This window comes from Hippoglossus hippoglossus, chromosome 22, assembly GCF_009819705.1.
Source record: "Hippoglossus hippoglossus isolate fHipHip1 chromosome 22, fHipHip1.pri, whole genome shotgun sequence".
NCBI classification, from domain to species: Eukaryota; Metazoa; Chordata; class Actinopteri; order Pleuronectiformes; family Pleuronectidae; genus Hippoglossus; species Hippoglossus hippoglossus.
In genome coordinates this window covers 3,632,870-3,655,712 of record NC_047172.1, presented here as the reverse complement: position 1 = coordinate 3,655,712, position 22,843 = coordinate 3,632,870, and the positions used below count along the sequence as shown (strand labels likewise).

Below are 22,843 nucleotides of genomic sequence, written 5' to 3'. Positions count from 1 at the left end.
ATAAAAAAAGAGTGGCTGCATGGGTATTTCACAGATCAACATAATGTAGTCCAGCGCACTAAGTGTTCATAAGATATTTAATACTACTACTACTAATAATAATAATATGAATAATATGAATAAGTAATTAATTATTATTTATTTCGAATATGTAAATAAAAAAATAGAAATTATACAAACAAGTGAAAAAATACACAGAAAAAGTTTTAATAACAAACAGTGATGAGGAGAAAAATATCAAACACTTGAAATGAATTAATCTTCATATTCATAGAGTGAGAAGAAGTACAAGTTTACTTTAGAACTTCTATCTCTGACATTATTAATTTATTTCTTCTTTAAATTTTGACTTTATTCTCGAAATACAAACAGGAAAGAAAAACGTTCTCCTTTCATTGTTATAATTGTTTTATTATGGCTGAACACTCCTTAAGTACAACATCAAGTTCAAAACTCTCCAGTATTTGTTTCACATGATGAAAAAACATCCTGAAATAAAACTAAATTATACAATAAGATTCCTGTTTTAATATAATAACCCTGTTATAATAAAACAACATAATATGATATATAAATTAATCCTGTTTCTTCAGTTATTGGACTCAGGCACATCACTGCATTCAAAACCCCGCCTCTTTACTGTGACTGACAGGCGGAGACATCCAATCAGAGCCCCTGAAGCAGAACGAAGCCCGCTCATTGGTTGGCGCTTCTCGGTGGGGGCGGGGTTCACAACCTGTTTATTTGGGTTTGAAGTCAACGCAGAGAAGCAGAGGAGAAGTAAACGGTGACAGTAGCATCCTGCTAACAAGCTAATTCACCTTTAAACTTAGAAACAGCATCATGGCGGAACGGAAGGAACAAGCTAAGGGTAAGAATGCCTGTAGTTGCGTTAGCTTGTTAGCTTAGCGCTGAGTTTCTGTTCCTGAGAAATGCCCCGGCAAACGCAATACCGGTTAGCTTACCAGTTAGCTTACCGGTTAGCTTACCGGTTAGCTAGCTGGCTGAGGTTGTAAACGTTGCTGTTGCGACACGTGTTGTAATGACTCCTGTTCTCGTCCCGTCAGGTGCCGCTCACGCGTCCGCAGACAACGTGAACGCGTCAATATTACAGGTGAGTGGGATTCACGCGGATCCTGTGTTTACTGTGATGGAGGAACACGAACAGGTCTTTCTGGTTCGCTGTCTCCTCCTGGTAACACGTCGTCAGGTCCACGTTCCACAACACAATCATTGTGTTGTTGTTGTTGATGATTAACGTGTTAGGAATTTCTTTCCCTGATCATTAATAGAAGAGAATGAAATGAAATGTCAGCCCTGTGTTGTGGCCTGAGTTAACACACTCACACATCTTAATCTGGTCCTTCCTCTGTCTTCTGCTAAATGAAGTTGGAATAGTTTTTTTGTGATTAGATATTTGAACAATTGATTATGAAGTAGTCGCTGATTCGTTTTCTTTCAGGCGAGTAATTTACTTTTATTTTGTTATTGCATCGACGTCAACTTCCCTCTTCTCTACATGACATTCAACTGTTTTACATAGTTGACACGTGCCTGTTTTAAATCTCTCTATCAACTTCCCTGTATTGTAAGTTAGCCTGTCCAGGTTGCCTCCATTGTTCTGGTATGAAACCTCCCTCTGAACCATCAGACAGACTGGTTTTACCTTGTTGTGTCTCCACTGCGCAGTGAATAAAACTCCTCTGAATCAACCACCGGGTTTGGACATGAAGGAATTTCTATTCCTCCACATTATCAACTAAGTGTTTCAGCCCCTACTTTTGAACTGTGCATTTCAAGTCGCTGATATTTCCATTCTGTTCTAATTCCATTTCAGGACGCCATGGTCGATTTACTTAAGTCCAAGATGGTGCACATACAAGGAGCCGATCACTTCATGAAAATCATATCCACTGGCGTCTTCAGTAAGGCTTCTTCTGAACTGACTCTCAAAGTGAAAGTGGAGAATAGAATTAATGATAAGACCTTTAACCAGGGGTGGGTGGTGCACTGGTGTCGTGGTTATCAATGTGCACCACGACCTGGCTTGTGCAATACTTTAATCACCATGATTAATCAATAGGCTGTGTCCATAGACTTCATTTGAGCCCTAAGAGATGAGTGGAGAGTCTGAACCAGCAATAGAAATGCTGGTTTAGTGGTTTGTCTTCATCCCAGTTGTCTAACCTCCTCTTCTGATTCTGCTCACCTGCAGAATGCGTCACGTTTAATGTCGCCTACGTTTTTTCAACTGCTCCTCTTTATTTTCCTGAGCTGTTTGTCTGCACGGAGAATCTTCAGACTCGTATAAAGTCCAAAGTCCACTGAGACAGTGCAGTTGTAGTAAATGTTGCAGCAATCGAATATAGATCCTGTTTATTACTCGTTACTACCTTTCAATCAAGGTGAGACCATTTAGATTGTATTATTGTTCACACTGTTAATTTCAATGATAAAAATGTCTTTCAGGGTTCATATGATGTGTTGGTTTCACACGCTGTCTTTTTGTTATATTTAGATCCTAAGCCCTTCTACGCCGAAGAAGACCTCTCATTTTCAGACGTCAGCGATTATGATGATGATGATGAAGATGATGATGGTTATTTTCAGCAACAGAAAGCTGCTCGCCAGCCTAAAGAGCCACATTCACAAACAACAAAAAGCACTGATGAGGTAATGCCTCTGCAGCGGCGACAGCTGTAGCTGGAGGCCTTTTGTGCTTTTATGCTCTTTCCAGATTTAAGAAGCTTAAACAGTAGTATATTTATCTATATATTTATTTAGCACATTGTATACAGGTGAATTTGTTGGTAAAAGGCTCGACCGTTTTTTTTGTTTTTCCCCCAGAAGGATGATAAAGATGAAATGAAAGCAGAAGAGCGATGCAAGGAGAAAAAGCAAAAGAACAGGCGTAAAAAGATGGTGAGTGTTCACGGGATTTCGGATTCATGTTGTTTTTTCTTTCAGCAATGTCTCACTACAGATTTTATTCTTTCTGCTCCAGCGTCAAAAGGAAAAGAAACGATCAGAAAAAGAGAATACAGTCATTTTACCTGTAAGTCTTGTGTTACTCGTATTGCTATGAATTATGATTAACAAATACGTCTAAAGGTTCAGAAATCTAATCCAGACTGCGAAGCTGTTTCATGGCCGCTCTGATGTCATTTCAGGAGGAAGAACCAGGCAAGTCTGAGTCCTCTGAAATTCAGGAAGAAAATCCTTCTACTGACAATAATGCAGAAGCAAATAAATCCCCAGAATGTGATAAAACTCAAAATGAAACCGAGGCTGCCGGACTAGAGGAAAGGAGCATTGTTAATAATAAAGAGGAAAATCTTTCTACAATTAATAAGAAAGAAGAAGAAGAAGAGGAGGAAAAGGTTTGTGTACTTTTCTCTTTGTGTTGTGTGTTATTTTAATGTGCTTGTGAACTTGAAAGTGAGGCAAGGTTTCATTTAGAGGATGATGTTCAAATAGAAGGTGGCGAGGTTACACGCCCACATCATCAAGGACAAAATCTGGAATATGTTAAAGCATAAATGATGTTGTGTTCAGGATTAGAGATTTAATCTTTAGGAGATTCTAAACTTCAGTAGCCTCAGACTTACAACACTGACCCAGGCACATCAGCATCTGTTTGCAGTGTCAGGTCTTAATCCTGAGTCATAATTTCGGGAGTGACGTGAGTTTTTTTTTTTTATGAGGTCACTCTACAAATGATTATCCTTAAACAACCACCTCGTCTTGTCGCCCACAGGAGTTGGATTCCAATAATTCATATGCTGTTAAATCGGTGCCCGAGGAGACATGTAACCAGAAGCCTGCACTGGAAATACAGGAAAGCCAATTAGTGGAAGTTCTGCAGCTCGAGGAGAAGAAGCCTGAAGTTGTGGAAGATCCTGAAGTTCAAAAGGAAGAGAAAACCGAGCCCAAAGAAGAGGTGGGAGCAATGAAAACATACATTTTTATTTCTTGGTGTAATGTTTCAAAATCAAAGGCTGAAATTGTACTTGGATGTCTTACTTTGACCTTTTTTTTTTTTTAAGCAATTACAAGAAGAGAACACGCAACAGAAAACAACGGATACAGCCGCAGAGGAGTATGCAAAACAAAGCAGAGAGCTGGCTGGTGAGTTATCTTTTCCTTCCTGACACTTTGATGTTAAACAAACATGGGAAAGCACCGAACTCACCAGACGGCGACTGTCCTTCCAGGTACAGGGAATCGTTTGGCGGCTTCCGGAATGTTTGAGATGGCGATTGAATGCTTTACCGACGCCATTAAATTCAACCCAAGGGAATATAGGTAAGAACATGGAAATTAATTCAGTGCAACTTGTATTAAAGCACCCAGAAGCAGCGTCTACTAATAATTGATCATGTTTCAGGTTGTTTGGAAATCGGTCCCTCTGTTATGAAAGAATGCAGCAGTTTGAAAATGCTCTGAGAGATGCTGATCTGGCGCTCTGCATGGAACCAAACTGGATAAAAGGTTTATTCAGGAAGGGGAAAGCTCTGTGTGGGCTCAAGGTGAATCCCTGCTCCTGTAACACTGCGTATCCTGTACTGCTACTGGTTGTACTATCTGTGCTTTTAGATACAGATACTCAGAATACAGATTCAACAGATTTAACACCTATAGCATTAACAGCTTCACCTCCTTGCTTTTAATGTCTTCTGCAGAGATACTACGAGGCCTCGCTGGTCTATGATGAGGTGCTACAGCTGGACGGTTCCAGTGCTGAAGCCAAGCAAGAGTTAAAACGAGCACAGACGCTGCACCTCATGGTAGGAAAACTCATGTACAGCAAAAATGTATTATGTGCTTCAGAAAAGGGGGAAAAGTCTGACTTTTGAAAGGAGTTTGTAGATTTAGGACAGAGCTGAAAACCTGGAATGTTTGGATGAAAGCTTTAGATGCTGCAGTTTTTAAACGGAGTGCTGTTCGAGCAGTTTGTTTAATTTTTTTGTTTCCTCTGCTCAGTTTTATATTGAACTCACTAGTTTGATTTCTTCATGTCTTCCTCTAGATCCGGTTGTAGCTTTTAATGCGTCTGTTCACGCAAGCGTCTTAGTTCTGTATCAGAAATAATCTGAAAACACATCTCGTGAACCGTGCGTACCGGTGTAAACAGGAAGCAGATTGTCTTCTCTGCGGTGGCTTTTTGTAAAAAAAAAAACGGCAATGATAAAAAGCAATAGAAGGGGTTTTGACGATATACATTTCCAATGTTTTGAATTAATTGAAAACCCATTTGCTCAAACTGGCTTTTTGTCACCTTGTGCATTATAATATTTGAGTCCATGTTTTTTTTTACTGTCTTTCTGTTGCATGTTTTTTCTTGCATATATTTGTGTATCACTTCTTTGTGTGAGGAAGTAGCCTTGATGTCGACCTGCTGGTATCATTTCAGGAAATGGGCTTCAGCTGGGCACAGAGCAACGAGGCCCTGAAAAATCACGCCACGCTACAGGAAGCTGTTGAAGCTCTGTTTGCTGGTCACAATAATCCCCAAGGTAAATGTCAAGTGTTTCCAAAAGATGAAATGCGTGAAGACAATTTGATGATGTCCTGTAGCTTGAGTGTTTCGACTGTTCGCTCTCTTCAGGTGCCGGTGCCAGTAGGGACAATACAGACGAACGCGTGCTGCAGGAAGAAGATGGCGAGGAGGGAGGGTGGACTGTCCCACAAGCAAATCATTATCGAGCGCAGCGGGTCAGAGTGCCTGCTCTGAGTTCTTCTCCGCTGCAGAACAGATCGCAGTCTCATTCGCCGACTCTCCGTTCGAGGAATTCTCTGAAACCGTATGTTCAGTATTTGTAAAAACATCTGAACTGAATTTGAAAGAAGCAGATGTAGATGTGCACTGATCACATTTCTGGGTAAAGGGTGATCTGCCTGTTTGTTCCCACTGTGCAGTATAACTTACAATTGTTTTGTTTTTTATCTCTTGTGTTCTGCACAAAGGGAGCTCTTCTCCATCTGGGTTGGCGCCTTGGCTCCGACCGTCACCTACGCTTCAATTCATGAGCTCTTCAGCAGGTGAAGTTCCACAGCAGAACATTTCTATCCACTTATGTGATTATAATCAGCTTGGTGGCACCAATTGTTCATTCAAGTGCCGTAGAACCACTGTAGAAGAAGAAGAACCTCCGTCTCTACTAAATCATATATATTTAAGCTTAAGTTTCCAGTTTGCTCGGCTGAGTTACTCACAACTCTCCATTTCGTCTTCCACAGAGTTGGAGCGATCTACAGCATCAAGATATTGCTGGAACACGAATGTGCCTTTGTGAACTACACAAGACTGGAGGACTGTGACAGAGCCATCCAGTGTTTTAATGTATGTCCTGGTTTTTTAAAGGATTGTTTTAAACATCAGCAAATTACAGGATTTGGTCTCTGATGAACATTCAGCAGGACGAAGCCGAGAGTGAACGTTCATTAATTTTATATCCATCAGAATAACAGGAACATTTTCACTCACAAGTCACTTTAAACACTAAACTGTTTTTGGAAAGAAAGAAGTTGTGGGACAAGCAGTTTTCGGGAAAAAGCTTTGTTATAAATATTTTTATGGATAGAGTGATGAATCTGGAAAATAACCAGCAGCTTAATCAACTAGACTCCTAGTTTAACAGTTGCTCTTTAACACAGAAGACATAATACAAGTAGTTAAATAGTGAAGAAGTGTTGTTTGTATAAAGGGTACAAGGAGTTTTACTTTGAAGTAAAGAGCAGTTAAAATGTGAAACTTTCTGTCTCCTCTTCAGGGGATGGTGTTAGAAGGGGTCGTGCTCTCTGTGCGATATCCCTTCAAAGGCCAAGGTGGACTTGGGTAAGAACACTCCTACATCATAATGATTAGTTCCACTGTGTCGATTTTTACTCCTCCCACAGACTTTATCTTCTTACTGTTGTTTTAAAGCACGTTGATTGGAAGCAGCATTCACTCTGGACCAGTAGTCGTCTGGTGACTCCTGGCAAAGATTGTTTTAAAATCCTGCTCCTCATTTCTACAAAAGCAGATCTATGTAACTTTCTCTGTCCAGTTTAGTTTTTTTATTTTCCATTTTTAGGTAAAGTCCGAACTTTAAACCTCTGCATCCCTGAGATTTAACCGTGAAGTGACGAGTTGTTTTTCTCGCCGTTGCAGTCTGGGCAAGAAGGAGTGCTTCTTCTGGAGGACCACAGGCTGCACGAGGCAGGACTGCACCTTCAGACACCTCCCTGAGCACAAGAACATCGACAGGGAGAAATTCACCAGTCGACTGGGCTACAACTACATGTAGGAAATCAAACATGACTCTGGAGGTCTGACTCTGGTGCGGGGGGGGGCCACGGTTCTGGTCTTAGATTTGGTTCTCGTGACAATCGGCTGCAGGAAAAGAAAATGTGTTTGGATTTTAAAAATGTTTGCATCAGCACGATGGCCGTCACTGTTTCATGAATGCAAAGAACACTACTAGAAGAGAATGTGCCTTTTACATCAAGACACCTCAAGCTTTTATATCAGGGATTATTTGTGCTCTTATCTGTTCTAAGATTTTGTTCAAACACTCAATCTTTTCTTAATTGCATTTCTTAATTTAAAACTCGAGATATAACATGTTTTTCTGAGGACTTTTAGTCACCACTAGGTGGCATCGTTACTTTTATCCCTCAAACTGCTGCTTTCATTTTAAAGGCTGTGATTGATGAGTAGTTTTGCTTTGGCACATTTGAGGAGCCGTGTTTAGTTTTGATTCTGTTCAGTAACCTGCAGGGACACTGTTTGTTTGATGTCTTCTATGGGTCAGTTCAGTTGTTATGTAGATTATCTATAAACTTTGAAATGCTCTGACTTATGGGAGAATCTGTTCAAGGTGGGATGATGAAGCCTCAACACTAAGTGTGTTAATGTCCACACTTACAAGACCAAACACTAATAATGATATAAAGTAGGTCTCAAGGCTAAAGACAGATTCTGAATCTTTCAGTCCTCATTGTGCAAATCTTCCAAATTTGGGACGTCACCACGAGGTCAGAGGAAGCCTGACTGGAGAATGAGAAGGTTTGTCATTGTCCCACCCACAATGCATTACCAGAATAATCCCGGCAGCAGCTGTGTATCCTGTTGCAGTGTCTTTCTGTCAGAAGCCCTTCTCAGTTATGAAGAATGACTCTCGTCCCTCAGATTTCATTTACACAAGCTTCTTCTGAGCCTAACACTCCTCAGTGTCCCTGACGCTGCCTCCAGGCTGTTTACTGTAGCTCCGTCTCAGCCCGGCAGGTTTGTTATTTCACCCGGAGCAGATCAGGATCTGGATCAGTCCTGCGACTCCTGTTATGCAACGTCTGGAGTGTGAATTACAAAATCTTCCCAAAGAGCTGAATAATCGCCTGAAAACGAGTTTGCTCTGGAGGGAAAAGGTTTTGGCCTTTAGCTGTGAAAAGTGCTCGGTCTGGACCTTCCAGGCCGAGCAGCTGGACTCGTGGGCATTAATTGGCCTGATGGTGGCATACCTCACAAAGCCCTTTTGATCTGTGTGGGATCTGAGAGCATGAAAGGCCTGTGATACTAATAACATGAACTCTGCCTGAACCCGCAGGCAGCACTGGGACATGTGCTTGATATATCACCAACTTGCAAAAAGGGTCTATATTTAATCTGATTGGTCGGCTCGGCTCTGCCCCCACTACAAACCTGTTCAAATGCAGATAAAGACTGATAAGAGCTCAGTGTTCACAGACCGGCAGGAACCAACATCCCGCCACTCCGCGCCCCGGACAGAGCCAATCCCTGACTTAACCAAAGCAAACACCAGGAAGATTAAACGTGTCTTGTAAAACGGGGGCCTGCCAGGTTTGGAGAGCTTTTAATGGATTTCTCTCCCCCCCTAAAGGAAACAGAGAAACACACAGGAACAGAAATTAACCAGCTGACACGGCAGGTTGCTCTCCCACTCTTTGCTTTTTGATATATGGCTATGCAGCAAAAAATCCTCCACACTCCCCCTCAAGAGAGGTTTTTCAGCCGGGGTAATTGAATGCATCTCTGTGCGCGCGGGGACACATAATCAAATTTTTATTCTAATTTCTGTGGTTCCTCCGCGCCGGTAAATAAACTGTTGATGTGACGAGAGGGAGAAGCTGAGTCACGCTGTATGTCAACAGTCTAATTTGTCTCTCAGGAAGCCAAAATAAATGCTCCTCTGCAGCTGCTGGGCTCCACACGGCTTCGCTCGAACCCCATAACGTCCCCAGCAGGGCTGCTGCTGTTTGTCCTCTTTTTAAAGGAGGGACACACGTCACACCAAACACACCAAAGTTTGTTCATGTTTTATTCACCCAGAAATACTTGGAGGGACATTGTCCTTGCATTTTAACATCTTATGAGTGATGAGACATTTTCAGCCAGAGTCTGAGCCGTTTTTCAGTCTGAACTGATCAGTCGGAGCTTTTCCTCTGATTTAAAACTTAAAATGGTCCGAGATCATCTTTTATTCCTTTTATTTCTTTGCCAAAAATTCGCTATTTTTTTAATGAGATTCTGGTGACAGAACAGTTATTGTTGTTCTTGAAGAAGGTTTTTGCTGGATTTCTGAGTGTTCATATTTAAATACATGCTTAAGGTTGTTTTGTTTTTTCATAAATGTAAGTTGAATTTTTACTGAAATACTTGACTAAACTTTAGGATATTAAAGACTTAACTTGGATTTGGCCTCTGTGTGTTTACACCAAAGTGATTCCTAAACAAATATGAGACACTATCCTCACTTCCCTCTAAAATATCAAGACATTAGATTTTTGCCGTCAACAGTTTCACCAGAAGTGTCTCAAAAAACACCAATAACGACCGATCAGTTAAAACGGTGCTTCATTCAAAGTGTAGATTATTGTGGATCACACCTTTTGTGTTGTGTCCGCACATCGTGATGAGTTTACAGTGAGATAAACACAACGTTGTGATGGAAGGACTCACACAATAGAGGAGGCATCTGCTTCAGTGTCGGCCCGACTCTGCTGGATTCCTTTGTTGCACTGTGTGATGAATACAGTAATTGTCACAATGAGAAATTGACCTTCCCTTTTAATCTAGACAGAGGCCCCCTTAACAAGTTAGAATAGCACAAACCCAATTAAGGAATTGATTGCTTGCTTTCATTTTCCTCATCTGCATCAGGGTCATATAGGGAAGATAAATGAACGTCTAGTCTTTTGTCCACACTGTCGTCCCTGCTGCTGGAGACTCTGAACCGAGCAGGACCAACGTCTTTATTCTCCTGCTTCACAAACTCCGGTCGTCTGGTGTTAGACAGAGGATGAGAAAGTTTAATGGATCATTAAAATGACAAAAACTTGGTTTCAAATCTTGAGGAAACTGCTGTGATAACAAGTGGAATGTGTGCCTTCAAAAAAAACTCTTAAAACAACTTCGTATATTTCGCTCTTAAAACGAGCTTCACAAAAAGGAAATAAAGCAAACGAGGGAAATAAAAAGACAAACGAATGTAAGCAGAGAGAAGTAAAAACATTTTACTGGGCGTGAAACGTTCCAGAAAAATGTCCGGAGCAACTGACGTGGAGATTTTCATTCTCACATAAAGCTCCTTCACAAAGATTCATGTCCGTAGTTTGTCTGAAAGCAGTTTATTGTCATAATAAATCACGTGAACACAATTATTACATTATTATTGCAAGTCTCTCTCAACAAAGTGTTGTACAAAAGAGGAAATAAACCAGATGAGGGAATTTAAATGAAAATAAGACAAAGAAACATGAGCAGAGAAAAGTAAAAACTATAAAAAGATCTGCAGGTAAAAATGAGAACAGAATAAAAGAAGGAAAATATAGAATTTTATTAAACTAATAAAAAAAAACTACAACCTGTGTTTTATGATGCACATCCCTGTGTGTCTTCTATGTTGAACACATTATTCACGGTGCAGGTTTTCATGTGTGCGTGTTCATGTTTTCACGCAGACTGCCGGGCGACAGGGAGGATAATGGCTTTGACTCCCTTTTGTTGTCCTCCCTGATGAATGGCACTTTAAAGGTTGAATCGCACATCTCCTCCTCATCTCCTCATCTCCCTCGGACGTGCACAGACACAGATTCTCAGCGGTGTCACTTTATTTTGCTCTTTGTCACCGTGATCGATTGAGAAGTTTCCTGCGTGTGAGCACGGTGTCATTAACGTGATTAGAGGCTTGTAAACCAAAAAACAGGCCTTTGGGCATTTGGAGGCGGCGCTGCACAAAACGTGATGCACAGCTGGACACGTCTCAACCTGCATTTCCTCCAAGTACTAACATGAGGGGGGGCACATATGTGGGCTGTGAGCGCTGTAAACATTAAAACCTCCCGTGCGCTTGTATTTCATCTCGCCATCGACCTACATGTCCGGAGGTAGCGTGTATAAGGGCATGAAAAATGTTGCGGCCTGTAAATCCTCTCATTGTTGCAGTTTGACTTCCAATAATTGACGCCAGTTTCCATACATCACCGGGCCTCGTTCCTGCAGATCTCCTCGTGCTGCAGCTCGCTGGGGCCTCGTTCACACGCCGTCCAGTGGCTTTCCTCACCCTCATTTCTCCCAAACCATAAATTAACCTCTACAACCAAATAATGTCGCCATTAATCTGCAGGTTATTCCTCGGACAGTGATTTATAACAGGAGACACTTGTAATAAAACTCTGCCCTCCAGGCAAACTTCACCACACTGCACTTCCTGTACGAATGAAACCTGCTTCCGTCGATGCAGATAATGCTGAGTGGCGTGTCGGCTCCGTTAGTCGTCTATTAGAAAGCATTGGTGCTTATGAGCGTGTAACAAACGGTGATTCACTGCAGGTCTTTGTCCTTCAGTCCTTAAAGGCATCAACCTCGTCAAATTTATCTTCATTACTTTACCAGTTTACACCACGTTGAGCTTTATTGTTTAAACGCCTCGCGTACGAGCGCGACAAGGCAAACAAGGCGGTTTGTTGTGCAGTGTTTACCGCCTGTTTAAGAAGCACTGAGGAGGCTGTTTATCTCCTCTGGACGTAGAGGCCGCGTAGCAACCAGGATGTCTGGGACAATTTAAGACTTCCTCCTGCTCGGCCCCCTGTTTGAAAAATGCTGCAGAGGATCCATCTATTCCTCCCGTTGTAATGAAGCTCCCCGGGGGCCCGGGCGCTCCGTGTGAAGACGCCTTAGTACCAGAGCGATTCATTACCTCGGAAATGTGAGCTTTTGTTCCGTTTTCAGCAGAGCCCCATTAATCTTGGGCTGCCTCCTGGCATGCAGGCCAGGTACTGCTTAGGTAATTACAGTTAATCATCATTCAGCCGAGCACATGGACTGCGGGCTCCTCTGTGGTTTCTGTGCAGGGGCAAATCTACTCTTTACCCCCCCTCCCCCCACCCCCCCCCAACTCCAACTGTAACTCTGCCTCCCAGTTGCACCAAAAACTCAGCCTCATTTCTTTCTTTCTTGAGTGTTGGTGATCGTGTCCTGTAGGTTTCTTTCTGCCCCAGTTGTGCACAAACATCCCAGCTCAGTCTCCCAGTTCCCCTGCTTTTTAAAAACAGATCCTCGCCCTCCAGCTGTCACCGTCGCAGTTACTGGAGCCCACGATTATGATTGTGATTAATGCACAGATTACAGGACGGATGATTTTCAGGAGCAACAAGCAGAAAGGCTCCATCTGTATCTGGGCGTCCTGCAGCAGAGGAGCTCGGAGACGGATAACTTCATTACCCAGGGTTCCTGCTCGGTGGGGAAACATGGAGCAGTGACTATAAACGTTTGGAGCCGAAGCAGTTTCAATATATTTAATCAGAAAATAACGAACAGGCGAACGATTTAAATATTTGATGAACTGTGTGAGTCATTTTCAGACAGGATTGGTTTGTGGGTCCAGACTGAAATATCTCAACAACCATTCGCTGGATTACGATGACATTTTTCTACAAACATTCGTGATCCTCAGATGATGAATCCTACCGACTTTGATAATCCTCCGACTTTTCCCCTAGCGCCACCATGAGGTTCTGACTGACACATACATCTGCCAGCGTTGCCAGATGGGAAACGTTGACGTATCATCGAAGTTTTTAGGTTAAATCATATTTGGAGGAAAATAATGAGTCATAAATATATTATTTATTAGCTAAATACCATAACTGATTAATATAACTACTAATACTGTCACAAATTAGGAGAATCCTGGCATTGTTAATCGTCATGCACCATCAATATATGTGTTGCTGTTTTGCTTTTTCTATGTTTTACTACCTCATTTACTTAAGTTTAAGTTAGCTATGTTTCCCAGAATGCCTTTCAGCAGGTCGTACGTAGGAGCAAGACAAACGAGGAGAAACTCATTATAGATGCAGTGCAGCCACATGAACAGGGAACTAACCAGACTGTGTGTTAAGGGTCCGAACTTTTATTTTGAAAGTAAAATGTTGATGCAAATAACGACAGAAGCCTTAATTTTATCTGTCTACATAAAAAGACACAACCGGTATCACAGGTTTTCTTGAGGGCGTATTTTTCCTTTTGAACGATCCCTATCTTGAAAATATAAATGTTAGATGTTTGAGTCACTCATCCACTTCACCAGATAAAAGAAAATCCTCTCCGGCATCTGAGGAAACTGCGAAGACTCGGCTGTTGCACATTCCGTTAAAGAGCAGCCACTGGCTCTTGGGGTATTGATTAACATTTTAGATAAGAGCAAAGAAAAGAATCAATGCGCTCCGTTCTGTTAGCGAAACCTGCCCTGAGCGCTTTGTGGCTCTTAATTTGAATGAAGATAAACCCAGCGGCAAATGAGATGGTTTGAGTCCGACCTCTTTCAAGGAGAACAAAAGCAAACTCAAACAAGGCCGCGCTGCTGTTTGCTTCGCTGCCATCACAGTGACGGCAAAGGGCGCTGAAGAGATGTGGAGTGAAGGCGGCGGCCGGTTCTCTGATGTCACCCAATGGTTTTTCTATGGACGTTAATCTTTCGGTAAAGATACGGACTTCGTGAGAAAGGGTTAGAGTTAGAAAATCAGTTTGTCTTTCACATATGAAGAACGCAGCAGGAGATGGTGGAGGTCTGACGTGTTCACAACAACCTGGAAAATGTCCGGAACGTTTAGCCGAATATAGCGTCGCATGAATAGAGCAGCAGGAGACGTTTAAATTGTCTCTTATCGCCAAAAGCTCTCGAATCTCTGTGTCTTTACAATTTGACGTCTCTCTGTCTCTCTTTTTCATCCTGAGATAGCAGCGGTGATGCTTTTTAGATCTGAAACGCAGCAGAGCGGATGTAGCCACGGAGGAACAGGAAACAGAAAGTGACACCAGCCTTGTGTTTGAAGGCTTCAGGGATATTGGATAATCGTCTCTTTATCATTGCTGTGGTAACGTTTGTGTGGAAACAGGCTCCGGATCCTCGCACCGGTTTCAGGAGAGAACCGTCGCTCGATGAGGCCTCAGCGATTGTTTGCTTTCACCTTTGTGTCCCCCAACACGGCTGCCACCTTCAAACCGCAAGACACCTGTCCCTTTGTGTGACGCTACACACACACACACACACACACACACACACACACACACACACACACACACACACACACACACACACACACACACTGAAGACCTCTGGGGTTTTCTGCCCAGTCATTTGGCACATTTTTGACGTTGAATCCCAGAAGAAAAAAGACAAAATGAGCGAGCGAGGAGGGAGAGGGAGCAATCTACGCTCCACTGAAAGACGCTCTTTGTTGAGCACTCCTGTGTCAACCCCCCCCCACCACCACCACCACACCAACCCCCCACCGCCGCTTCCCTCCTCCATATTCACCCTTCAACCCCCCCCCTCTCCTCCCCTCCCCTCCCGGCCTCTCCAAAGCCCGGGTGGATTTTTCATTAAATGCTATCAGAAATGTGACTGGTCCTATTCATGGGCAGATGGAGGCCTGGCTGTGCGGCTGGAGACCAATACCTTCAGTGGAGACTGACAGGAATCCGGGTGAAGGTCCGGGGGGACAGACTTTACACGACCTGACAGAGGACGAATAAATGAAAAGAAGCTGCATCGCTTATTTGCTGCTTTTTTTTTTATGTCCTCCTCACGTGGTTGTCTTCTTTGTGTTTTCAGAGCTTCCTTCCCCATCCTTAACACGTCTAATGTATTCCTCCCAACCAAGGTGTTCTTACGCTGATCTCCCTCCAGTTAGACCCTTCTTTGTTTGCTGAGAAAAGGAAAACAACCTCACATGTGTTGGAGTCGACGACGGCTCCGCGGCTCCTCCAAGTAAGACCTCCTTGTCCTTATTCCCCCCCCCCAAAAAAAGCAGCTACTTAAAGAGTTAAGAGCACTCGGCCCAAACAAAACAACATATTGTGCCAGTGTTTCCTCAGACAAACAAGGTGACCAGATCCATGCACTGTTCATTTTCTCACCAAAGGGGAGAGATAAACCTCTGGTATTGTTGGAGAGTGGTCGATTATGTCACGGGACAATGGGAGGCAGCGGGTTGGAAGAAAACACAAACAATGATTTCCGCAACAGCAATTTAATCCTCTGGCGTTAAAAACCTGACACAAAGTGGACAAAGGGGCGGAGGCTGGCACAAATAAACCCCCCGAATCTGAAGATTAAGCACAAAAAAAAAAAAAGGGAGAGAGAGAGAGAGAGGATCTTTTGTATAAAGAGGGCCTTTATCTGCTTTTGAAGTCGCTGAGACCTGCCAGCCGTCCTCAGCCTCTCTTTGTAAGCGGCCCCCATGTCCCACAGCAAACCACCACCTCACTTTCATCTGCCCGTCATCTTAGGGGGCAATTAATGCCATTCAGGTCTACCCACTACACACAGAGAGAGAGAGAGGCAGAGAGAGAGGGATGGTGGGAAGACTCTTCTACTTGTTGAAGCAGGGGCTTGACAACAGTTTAGTGTGGCCTAATTTGGCGCGTACGAGCCAAGTGACATTTCTCGATCTGCCGAAATTCCGCCCGACGCTCCTCTCCTGTTATTATTTATATTTGATTGGGCTCCTGCTCGTAGGCGGGTGGAGTGGAAACCGGCCAGGCTGCCGCTTAATGAATATTTCACCGCCTTCACACAACAAGCCTCCCATGATAGCCCCGTGAGTAACGTCCCGCTCTGCTCGGCTCTGCAGCTCCTCCGCCGCGCAGCGTGCAATAACTCCGACCTGCACTTGACGAAGCTGCGTGTGAGGAGAAGCTTCTGTTTTTTTTTTTATTGTTGACCTTTTCGCTCTCTGCTGTAGTTTCCTTTGCCCTGGGGACCCCCCACTGTTTGTCCTCTGCTGTTCTAATACAGTGGCCCCGGCCGCGGCCCCGGCGTCTGCGAGAGGCAGGGGAAATAAAGCCTCCATTTGCATTACGTAATTTCATGCATTATTCAGAGCTTCGGAGAATCATTTCACCCAGACAACTCCTCAGAGGGCAGTGGGGAGATAACTGTTAGTGACAGGCCCGGCTCATGAAATGCAGAGTGACTTAACCACCCAATCTGCAGATATTACCCCAGCCTGAATTGGAAAATAGACGGCGGCACACTCACACAGACGGGCGCTTACAGAATGTACACACTGGCTGTTGTTTTCACTTTTCTTCTGTATCACTGAGGGGGAACAGGAGATATCAGATGCGCGGTTTTATGGCATTTCTGTTTCATGATGCTCTTGGTGTTTCAAAAGCTTTCAAAGACGGTGGAAAACTACAGCACAGATGAATAGTTCTGTTCAGGCAGGAGTTGGATCTGCCTCTCTCCTCCTCACACACACACACACACACACACACACACACACACACACACACACACACACACACACACACACACACACACACACACACAAAGCCACAGAAGATTCTGACGCTGTTGGATAATGATGTTCTATTTCTGCTTGTGTTTGTTTTTCCTCGGCACGTCTCCTCTGCAGCCTGTTACCTTCACACCACTGTCATTATTGGGAAATATGTAAAGATTTTACCGTCCTAATCTGTTATTTTAATAGTCTGCTGGTGTGGAGGCAGAATTCACTGCGGCAGCGAGGAGTTCGTCACGAGGCAAAGGACGGCGCTGACAGCCCAATTAGTGCAATCAAACAGCCACTGTAGCACATGAGCTGCATAGCAGGGCTGCTCACAGCAACTGGACGTGGTTCCTTCATTGTCCGAAGCTCCACAAACGGAGCAGGGTGTGAAAGAACCCGCTGCTCCGATGGTGGTGCAGTTGTTTTCGCAGCAACACTGTAACACCCGACTACAGAGGGATAAAGCTCTGCTCTGCGAATCACAGACAATAGAGTGTATTTCATTAAGCCAGATAATGGTGTGTGCATTTCATTACCATAGATAACTAGGAATATTTAGATGAGGGATGAGGTGCTCATAAAGCGCCCGTTGGTAGCCATGGCAACCTGGATCTTGGCAAACAAAAGAGTCGGGGAGAGATGTTTGCTCGGGGATGGAAAGAAAAGGAGAAGCAGAGAAAAGAGGGGAGAGGAAACCGCAGAGCTGAACGTGGTCGTGAGCCAAAGCCACCGAGCAGGCCGGAGGCGTCCATGTTGCTTTTCTTTCTGCGTTTGGAAAAGGAGAGTCAGGTGACCGGCGTGATGCTCCTTTGTCCTCAGAGGTTCAATACGCTCGTCTCCGTAGGACACCGGGGATAATCACATGCTAATGTAACCGCGGGGCCAAATAATCAAGTTAATCACCCGAATGTGGAAATCAGTTCGCAGGAAGAAAACCCATCCATCCATCTTGCTCCGCTGCCCCCCCACACGCCCCGCTCCTGCTGCCAGTCAAACCCGACTGCAGCGTGTTGGGTGAATTTCAAATGAAGATGCTTTCTGACAAGAAGAAGCGCCACGGAGCCTAAATCAGCCCAAGCCGTGACCTTGACCTTGGGAGATGCATCTCATTCATCCTGTTTCCGAGCTGTCAGGTTGAGGACACACACCAGGACGGGTCACATTACTGTGGGCGACACTAAGGCAATGGAAATCCATTTCTTTTGGGGGCCGCGTGCAGCATCAAGCCCGGTGCCTCGCTCACCAGTCGATCATTATTAATGTGCAAACACAATTCGGAGCTGGAGAATAAAGGCTTGGAGTGAATGACAACTCAATACGGCTGATTTGGCATTTGGAAAATGCAACATTGATTACAGCCGCTCACATTTTTCATCATAAATGGTCCAGACAAGCTTCCTTACACTGTAATTACAAGGCAACGTACAACCGTGGCATTGAATAAATCACTCGTTTTCTTCATTATTTTGCAAAGCTACCCCAAGATTTTATATTTTCCTTGTGGTGGCAACTGAAAACAAGTGGAGATTGTTTGTTTTTATTGATATTTGTCTGTTTGTTAGCAGAATTACAAAGAAACCACTGAACCAATTCTATTGAAACTTGGTGCAGGGGTGGGAAATGGGACAATGACTTTAAGAGCGGATTCGATTCGGGGACCGATCCACAAGTATCTTTTTTTTAAGAATGTGAAATAGAACGTTTTAAAATTTGAATTATATATGAACTGTTGAAATGTGGTGCAGATGTAGATTTTCTGTCTACATCTGGTATCTGATCTATGTGCTTATTCCATATGGTGACAAGTGGCCGGTCAGACGTTTGCGCTCTCTGAGTATCCCTCTAGTTTGTTCAGTTTATTTTGTAGATTTATAAATATATTTCACTATATTTCAAAGCATTTGTGGGGGGGATTCATCCTCTGGGAACCATGATCGTCTGCTCAAAGCTCCGGTGCAATCCAGCCAATAGCTGCTGAGATATTTCCATCTGGACCAAAGCGGTGAAGCGACAGACATCGGCATCCGTGGAAGAATGTTGTAATGACCCGACAACAGACGACACAGAAAACAGAAAATAACTACATCTGACCTGCAACACAGGGTTCAGCCATTAGGTGAAAGCAGATAGGACGCCATATGGACAACAGCGTTCCTGTTACCAAAGATACGCCACTTTAACAGGAGCGGAGCGCTGCTGTCAGACTGTAAGACACCAAATCTGCTTTTTAAACTTTTCTTTATCCTGGAAGAATACTGAGCATGTTCTCCAGCGACTTGAAATCCTTTATGTGAGAAGCTCGTGGAGCAAATTCATTTTTAGAGCTTTTCAGGATCGGATTTCTTAAAAAAGGGGGTTGATGTTCTGACGTTGACGTATTTGTATTTTTGCTAAACATTTAAAAAGGGTTACTGACTTTGGTCGTCTAGTTATGTATTCATTATTTATATTATTTTTTAGGTCTATAGAATATCGAATATCCCTCTATAGGGATCCACAGCTCATCTAAACATGGGAACCCACATAGAACCAGATTTTTCCACTTTGAACAGAGATAAAAACCACACAGGTGAAAGTACACACACACACACACACACACACACAAACAGACACACAGACACACAGACAGACGAGGGTGAATCCAGCCTGTGACAGTTGAGCATGATAATGTGGATTCCCCTGATGATGTGTGTGTGTGTGTGTGTGTGTGTGTGTGTGTGTGTGTGTGTGTGTGTGTGTGTGTGTGTGTGTGTGTGTGTGTGTGTGTGTGTGTGTGTGTGTGTGTGTGTGTGTGTGTGTGTGTGTGTGTGTGTGTGTGTGTGAAACCAGACTCCAGTTTTGGCCCACAGTAATAAGATCGGCCTGTTTGGGCCTGTGAAGCAGAGCCTCACTCAGGGTGGCCCATCTGGCCGTCACCCAGGTTGTAGCGCCAGCCACCAGCTCCACGGTGCGGGGACCCATCTGTGGTCCTGTGTGGTATCGACCACTACACTGCCAGGCCTGTCCCACTGTGCACATGGGTTCCACTGGTCTGTGTGTGTTCTGCAGATGGGACCGTGGGTCAACTCACGGCGGCGAATCCCTATTGAGGTGTGGAGACGGGCAGGATTTATGGTGTCAGGTCGTTTGTCTGATGCGAGAACTGAGAATTACAGAATTTAAACTAGTGCCAGTTGTGAACGTGTCTGTTTGGAACGGGGTTCGCTTGGTTTGTAGGTTTCTTCTAACAGCAGTGACCTGCAGTAACGATAATGTGCAGACTTAGTGCGGATGTGTTGGACAAACACAACCATGGTCACAATACACAACAAAGATGGCCTCAAAGTGCCATAAGGCCTCTGAACTCGTTTCCACAACCGTGATGGATATGAAGTTTAAACACTCGTCACTGTGATGTTGTCCATAAGTTGTGTAGTGTCGTTGTGTAGTGTCACCGCTGTCTATGTCGAGGTCTTGGTCATTCTTTGTTTCTAGTTTACCCCAAATCTACAAAGTAAAACAAAGAGGAAGAGAAAAGGGGGAAATACAACAATTCATCAAATGACAAGAATTAATTAAAAATTGTCCTTTTTTGGGAATCACTGTCTTCCAATAAACTTCTACACCTGAGGGTAAATTCTGATCTGTCTGATTCTGTCTCAACAAATAAAACCAGCTCGCACAAGAACAGAATCGTGTTTTACTGGCGAACATATTGTAGAAGACACATACGGTGTAACTGAGAATCATGTGTTTTATCTGTTCCCGCGCAGCAGAGTAGAGTTTCTGTGTAATTCAGTTGCAGGAAAACTGAACTGCAGATGGGAGATTGTTGACATGACAGCGGCTGCACAGCTGAAAGATCACAGGAGACAGCCGAGCATGAGCTAATATGAGACGCGTCACATCTGCCTCCGAGAGCCGAGAGTCTGCGGCAGTGGTAGACGTGTGCGGACTTTACTGCAGATTAACAGAAGACGAGAGCGGGAGTGTAATTGTTGAGGAAAAAGGAGTTTGGAACATTTACAGCACATCAGATTTTTAAAAAAGATGCCGTGGTGAGCTGAGGTTTGACGATGAGAAGGTTTCAACGTGACCAGCAGCTTTATTGATACTATCAGGCCATAGAGCGTAACCAAAGATGGACGACGTGTCTCCACTTCCTCCCATCATCCAGAAATGAAGCCAAAATATCCCGGGTACGAGGAACGCTGCCGTCTTGGGCCAATGACGTCATTTTGAGTCTGTGCAGTAACCATCAAACACTTCATCGAATGACAGAAACCATCTTTGACGTGTACTTTGACAAGTTTTTCGTTTTGACGATTCGATTTGTCCCATCTGCTAAAATTGAGGAGGTGGGTTTTATGACCTTTACTGCAGCCTGCCACCAGAGGGCGTTTGAGATGCTTTGGCTTCACTTTTTGAGAACCATTCTTCTGCACAGTTTATATCTGTGTCCCAGTTCAGGGGCTGCGTCCTTTGGAGGATGCAGTCTGGTCTGATATCGGTGATCTACGCCGCCAGCAGCGTGTCCTGCCCATTCCGCTGTCGCCTGGCAACAGAGCTGCAGTTGAAGATCGTTTTAATGCCTCTGGGTTTTTCAAGAGTTCAAGTCTGATACTTTAACTCCAAAATTAACTCTTTGGAAAACACAGAAGTGCGATGAATCCGGGGATAGTTTGGCCTCTGAAGGATCCACCTGTTGGACCCTTTGGTTCTCGGGGGAACACATTTGTCGGCCTCGTTTCAAGGAGCCATCGAAATGGGACGCACCCCCATCCCATCAATGTGGAGATGCTTTCTTATGTCAGGTGTGAGGTGACGTATTAAAGCTGTCCACTTGTGATCACTGGTGACGCATGATAAATCCAGGTTGTATCAGATCCTGAGAAAGTCAGCCAGCCGCTTTCAAACCTGACAAATGATTGTAAACTGTAGCTGCCATTTGTTTTCAATATTTTGAGCGGTGGTTTATTTTTTATCGAGGATTTCGTGGGTCAGTAATCTTCCACTTATTATTCAATCTGCCGCCTACCTGACCTACAGCACTGGGCCAATAGGACACCGCACGGGGGACAGTTGGACATTTTACCTTTCACATACACATTCACCACTTTATTGCTCTATGTTACAAACCATTAAGCTCCATACCACTCCAGTTATTTCAGCCACTGGAGCAATTAGAGCTCTGGCATTGCTGGTGTTAGCATTGTTGTCTCCAACCCTCACGTTAATGCACCCATCGTATTGTTTTAACAAAGCTTATTGCCGCTGGGCTGCGATGCTACACGTAGACTTCAAACGCCGCGCCGTGCACTCGCCTGGCTGCACAGTTTAAAAGCTGGACGTGGCGTGTGGGACAATGGCGGATCTCAGAAGCATTGTGGTAATCTGGGCCAATGGAATTTTCCCTGCATCATTAAAAAGGGATTGGTGTGTTCTCTGCGTTCATGGGAAGTGCCGTTAGTTAACCCAACAAAGGTCCTCTGGCTGCGGACCCCCAGAGATGAAGGGCATCGCAGGGGCTCAGCGAATCCACTTTTAATCCTCTCGGCCCCATTGTACCGATACACTTTAAGCCCTTTGACCACTTCCCGCTCTAATCTCTGCAGATTTGGGCGAGTTAACAAGTTCCTGATCTGTGGGCCCACAGCTTCCCTCGATATCCTTCTGCTGGTCGGCTCCCTGTGCTGCGGCGACGGGTTTAGACACAGCAACTGGTTTCAGCCGAGGGGTTTTAGTCCGTTAACAAACAGTAATACATGTAATTCATAACAACATATTTAAACCAGTACTTCACAGAGTGAAAGTGATTTAATCTAGAGCTCCAACAATTAGGGTGATTCATCAATCCACAATTGAAAAATCTCTTTAAAAACACGAATACATAAAAACATATCTTTTCCAATATTAAGATTTTGCTCTTCTTTGCATATGGTTTCTTTTTTTTTTGGTTTTAGACTAAACAAGACATTTGATGACATTAAAGTAGAGTTTAGAAAAATTGCAATCCAATGAACAATAGTGAAAATGATTAAAGATGATATTCATTACTATT

General features: G+C 43.9%; 1 protein-coding gene across 1 annotated transcript; it reads left to right on the top strand.

Annotated features, from left to right (window-relative positions):
- The first annotated feature begins 724 nt into the window (after positions 1-724).
- On the top strand, positions 725-9,503 carry LOC117756326. Its single transcript, XM_034576741.1, has 18 exons — positions 725-871; positions 1,068-1,114; positions 1,838-1,925; positions 2,519-2,673; positions 2,848-2,922; positions 3,005-3,055; positions 3,171-3,380; positions 3,758-3,940; positions 4,047-4,128; positions 4,215-4,305; positions 4,388-4,529; positions 4,683-4,787; positions 5,414-5,516; positions 5,609-5,804; positions 5,968-6,042; positions 6,241-6,343; positions 6,774-6,838; positions 7,157-9,503. Exons 1-18 carry the CDS (start codon positions 844-846, stop codon positions 7,290-7,292), a joined length of 1,935 nt encoding a protein of 644 aa, XP_034432632.1. The 5' UTR covers positions 725-843; the 3' UTR covers positions 7,293-9,503.
- The last annotated feature ends 13,340 nt before the right edge of the window (positions 9,504-22,843 follow it).

Excerpts from the sequence above, each read along its gene's own strand:
- LOC117756326 (XM_034576741.1), top strand. The coding sequence starts at position 844 with ATGGCGGAACGGAAGGAACAAGCTAAGG. Across the intron at positions 3,381-3,757 it reads AAGAAGAAGAGGAGGAAAAG|GAGTTGGATTCCAATAATTC; the intron begins GTTTGTGTACTT and ends TGTCGCCCACAG. Across the intron at positions 4,530-4,682 it reads AAGCTCTGTGTGGGCTCAAG|AGATACTACGAGGCCTCGCT; the intron begins GTGAATCCCTGC and ends TGTCTTCTGCAG.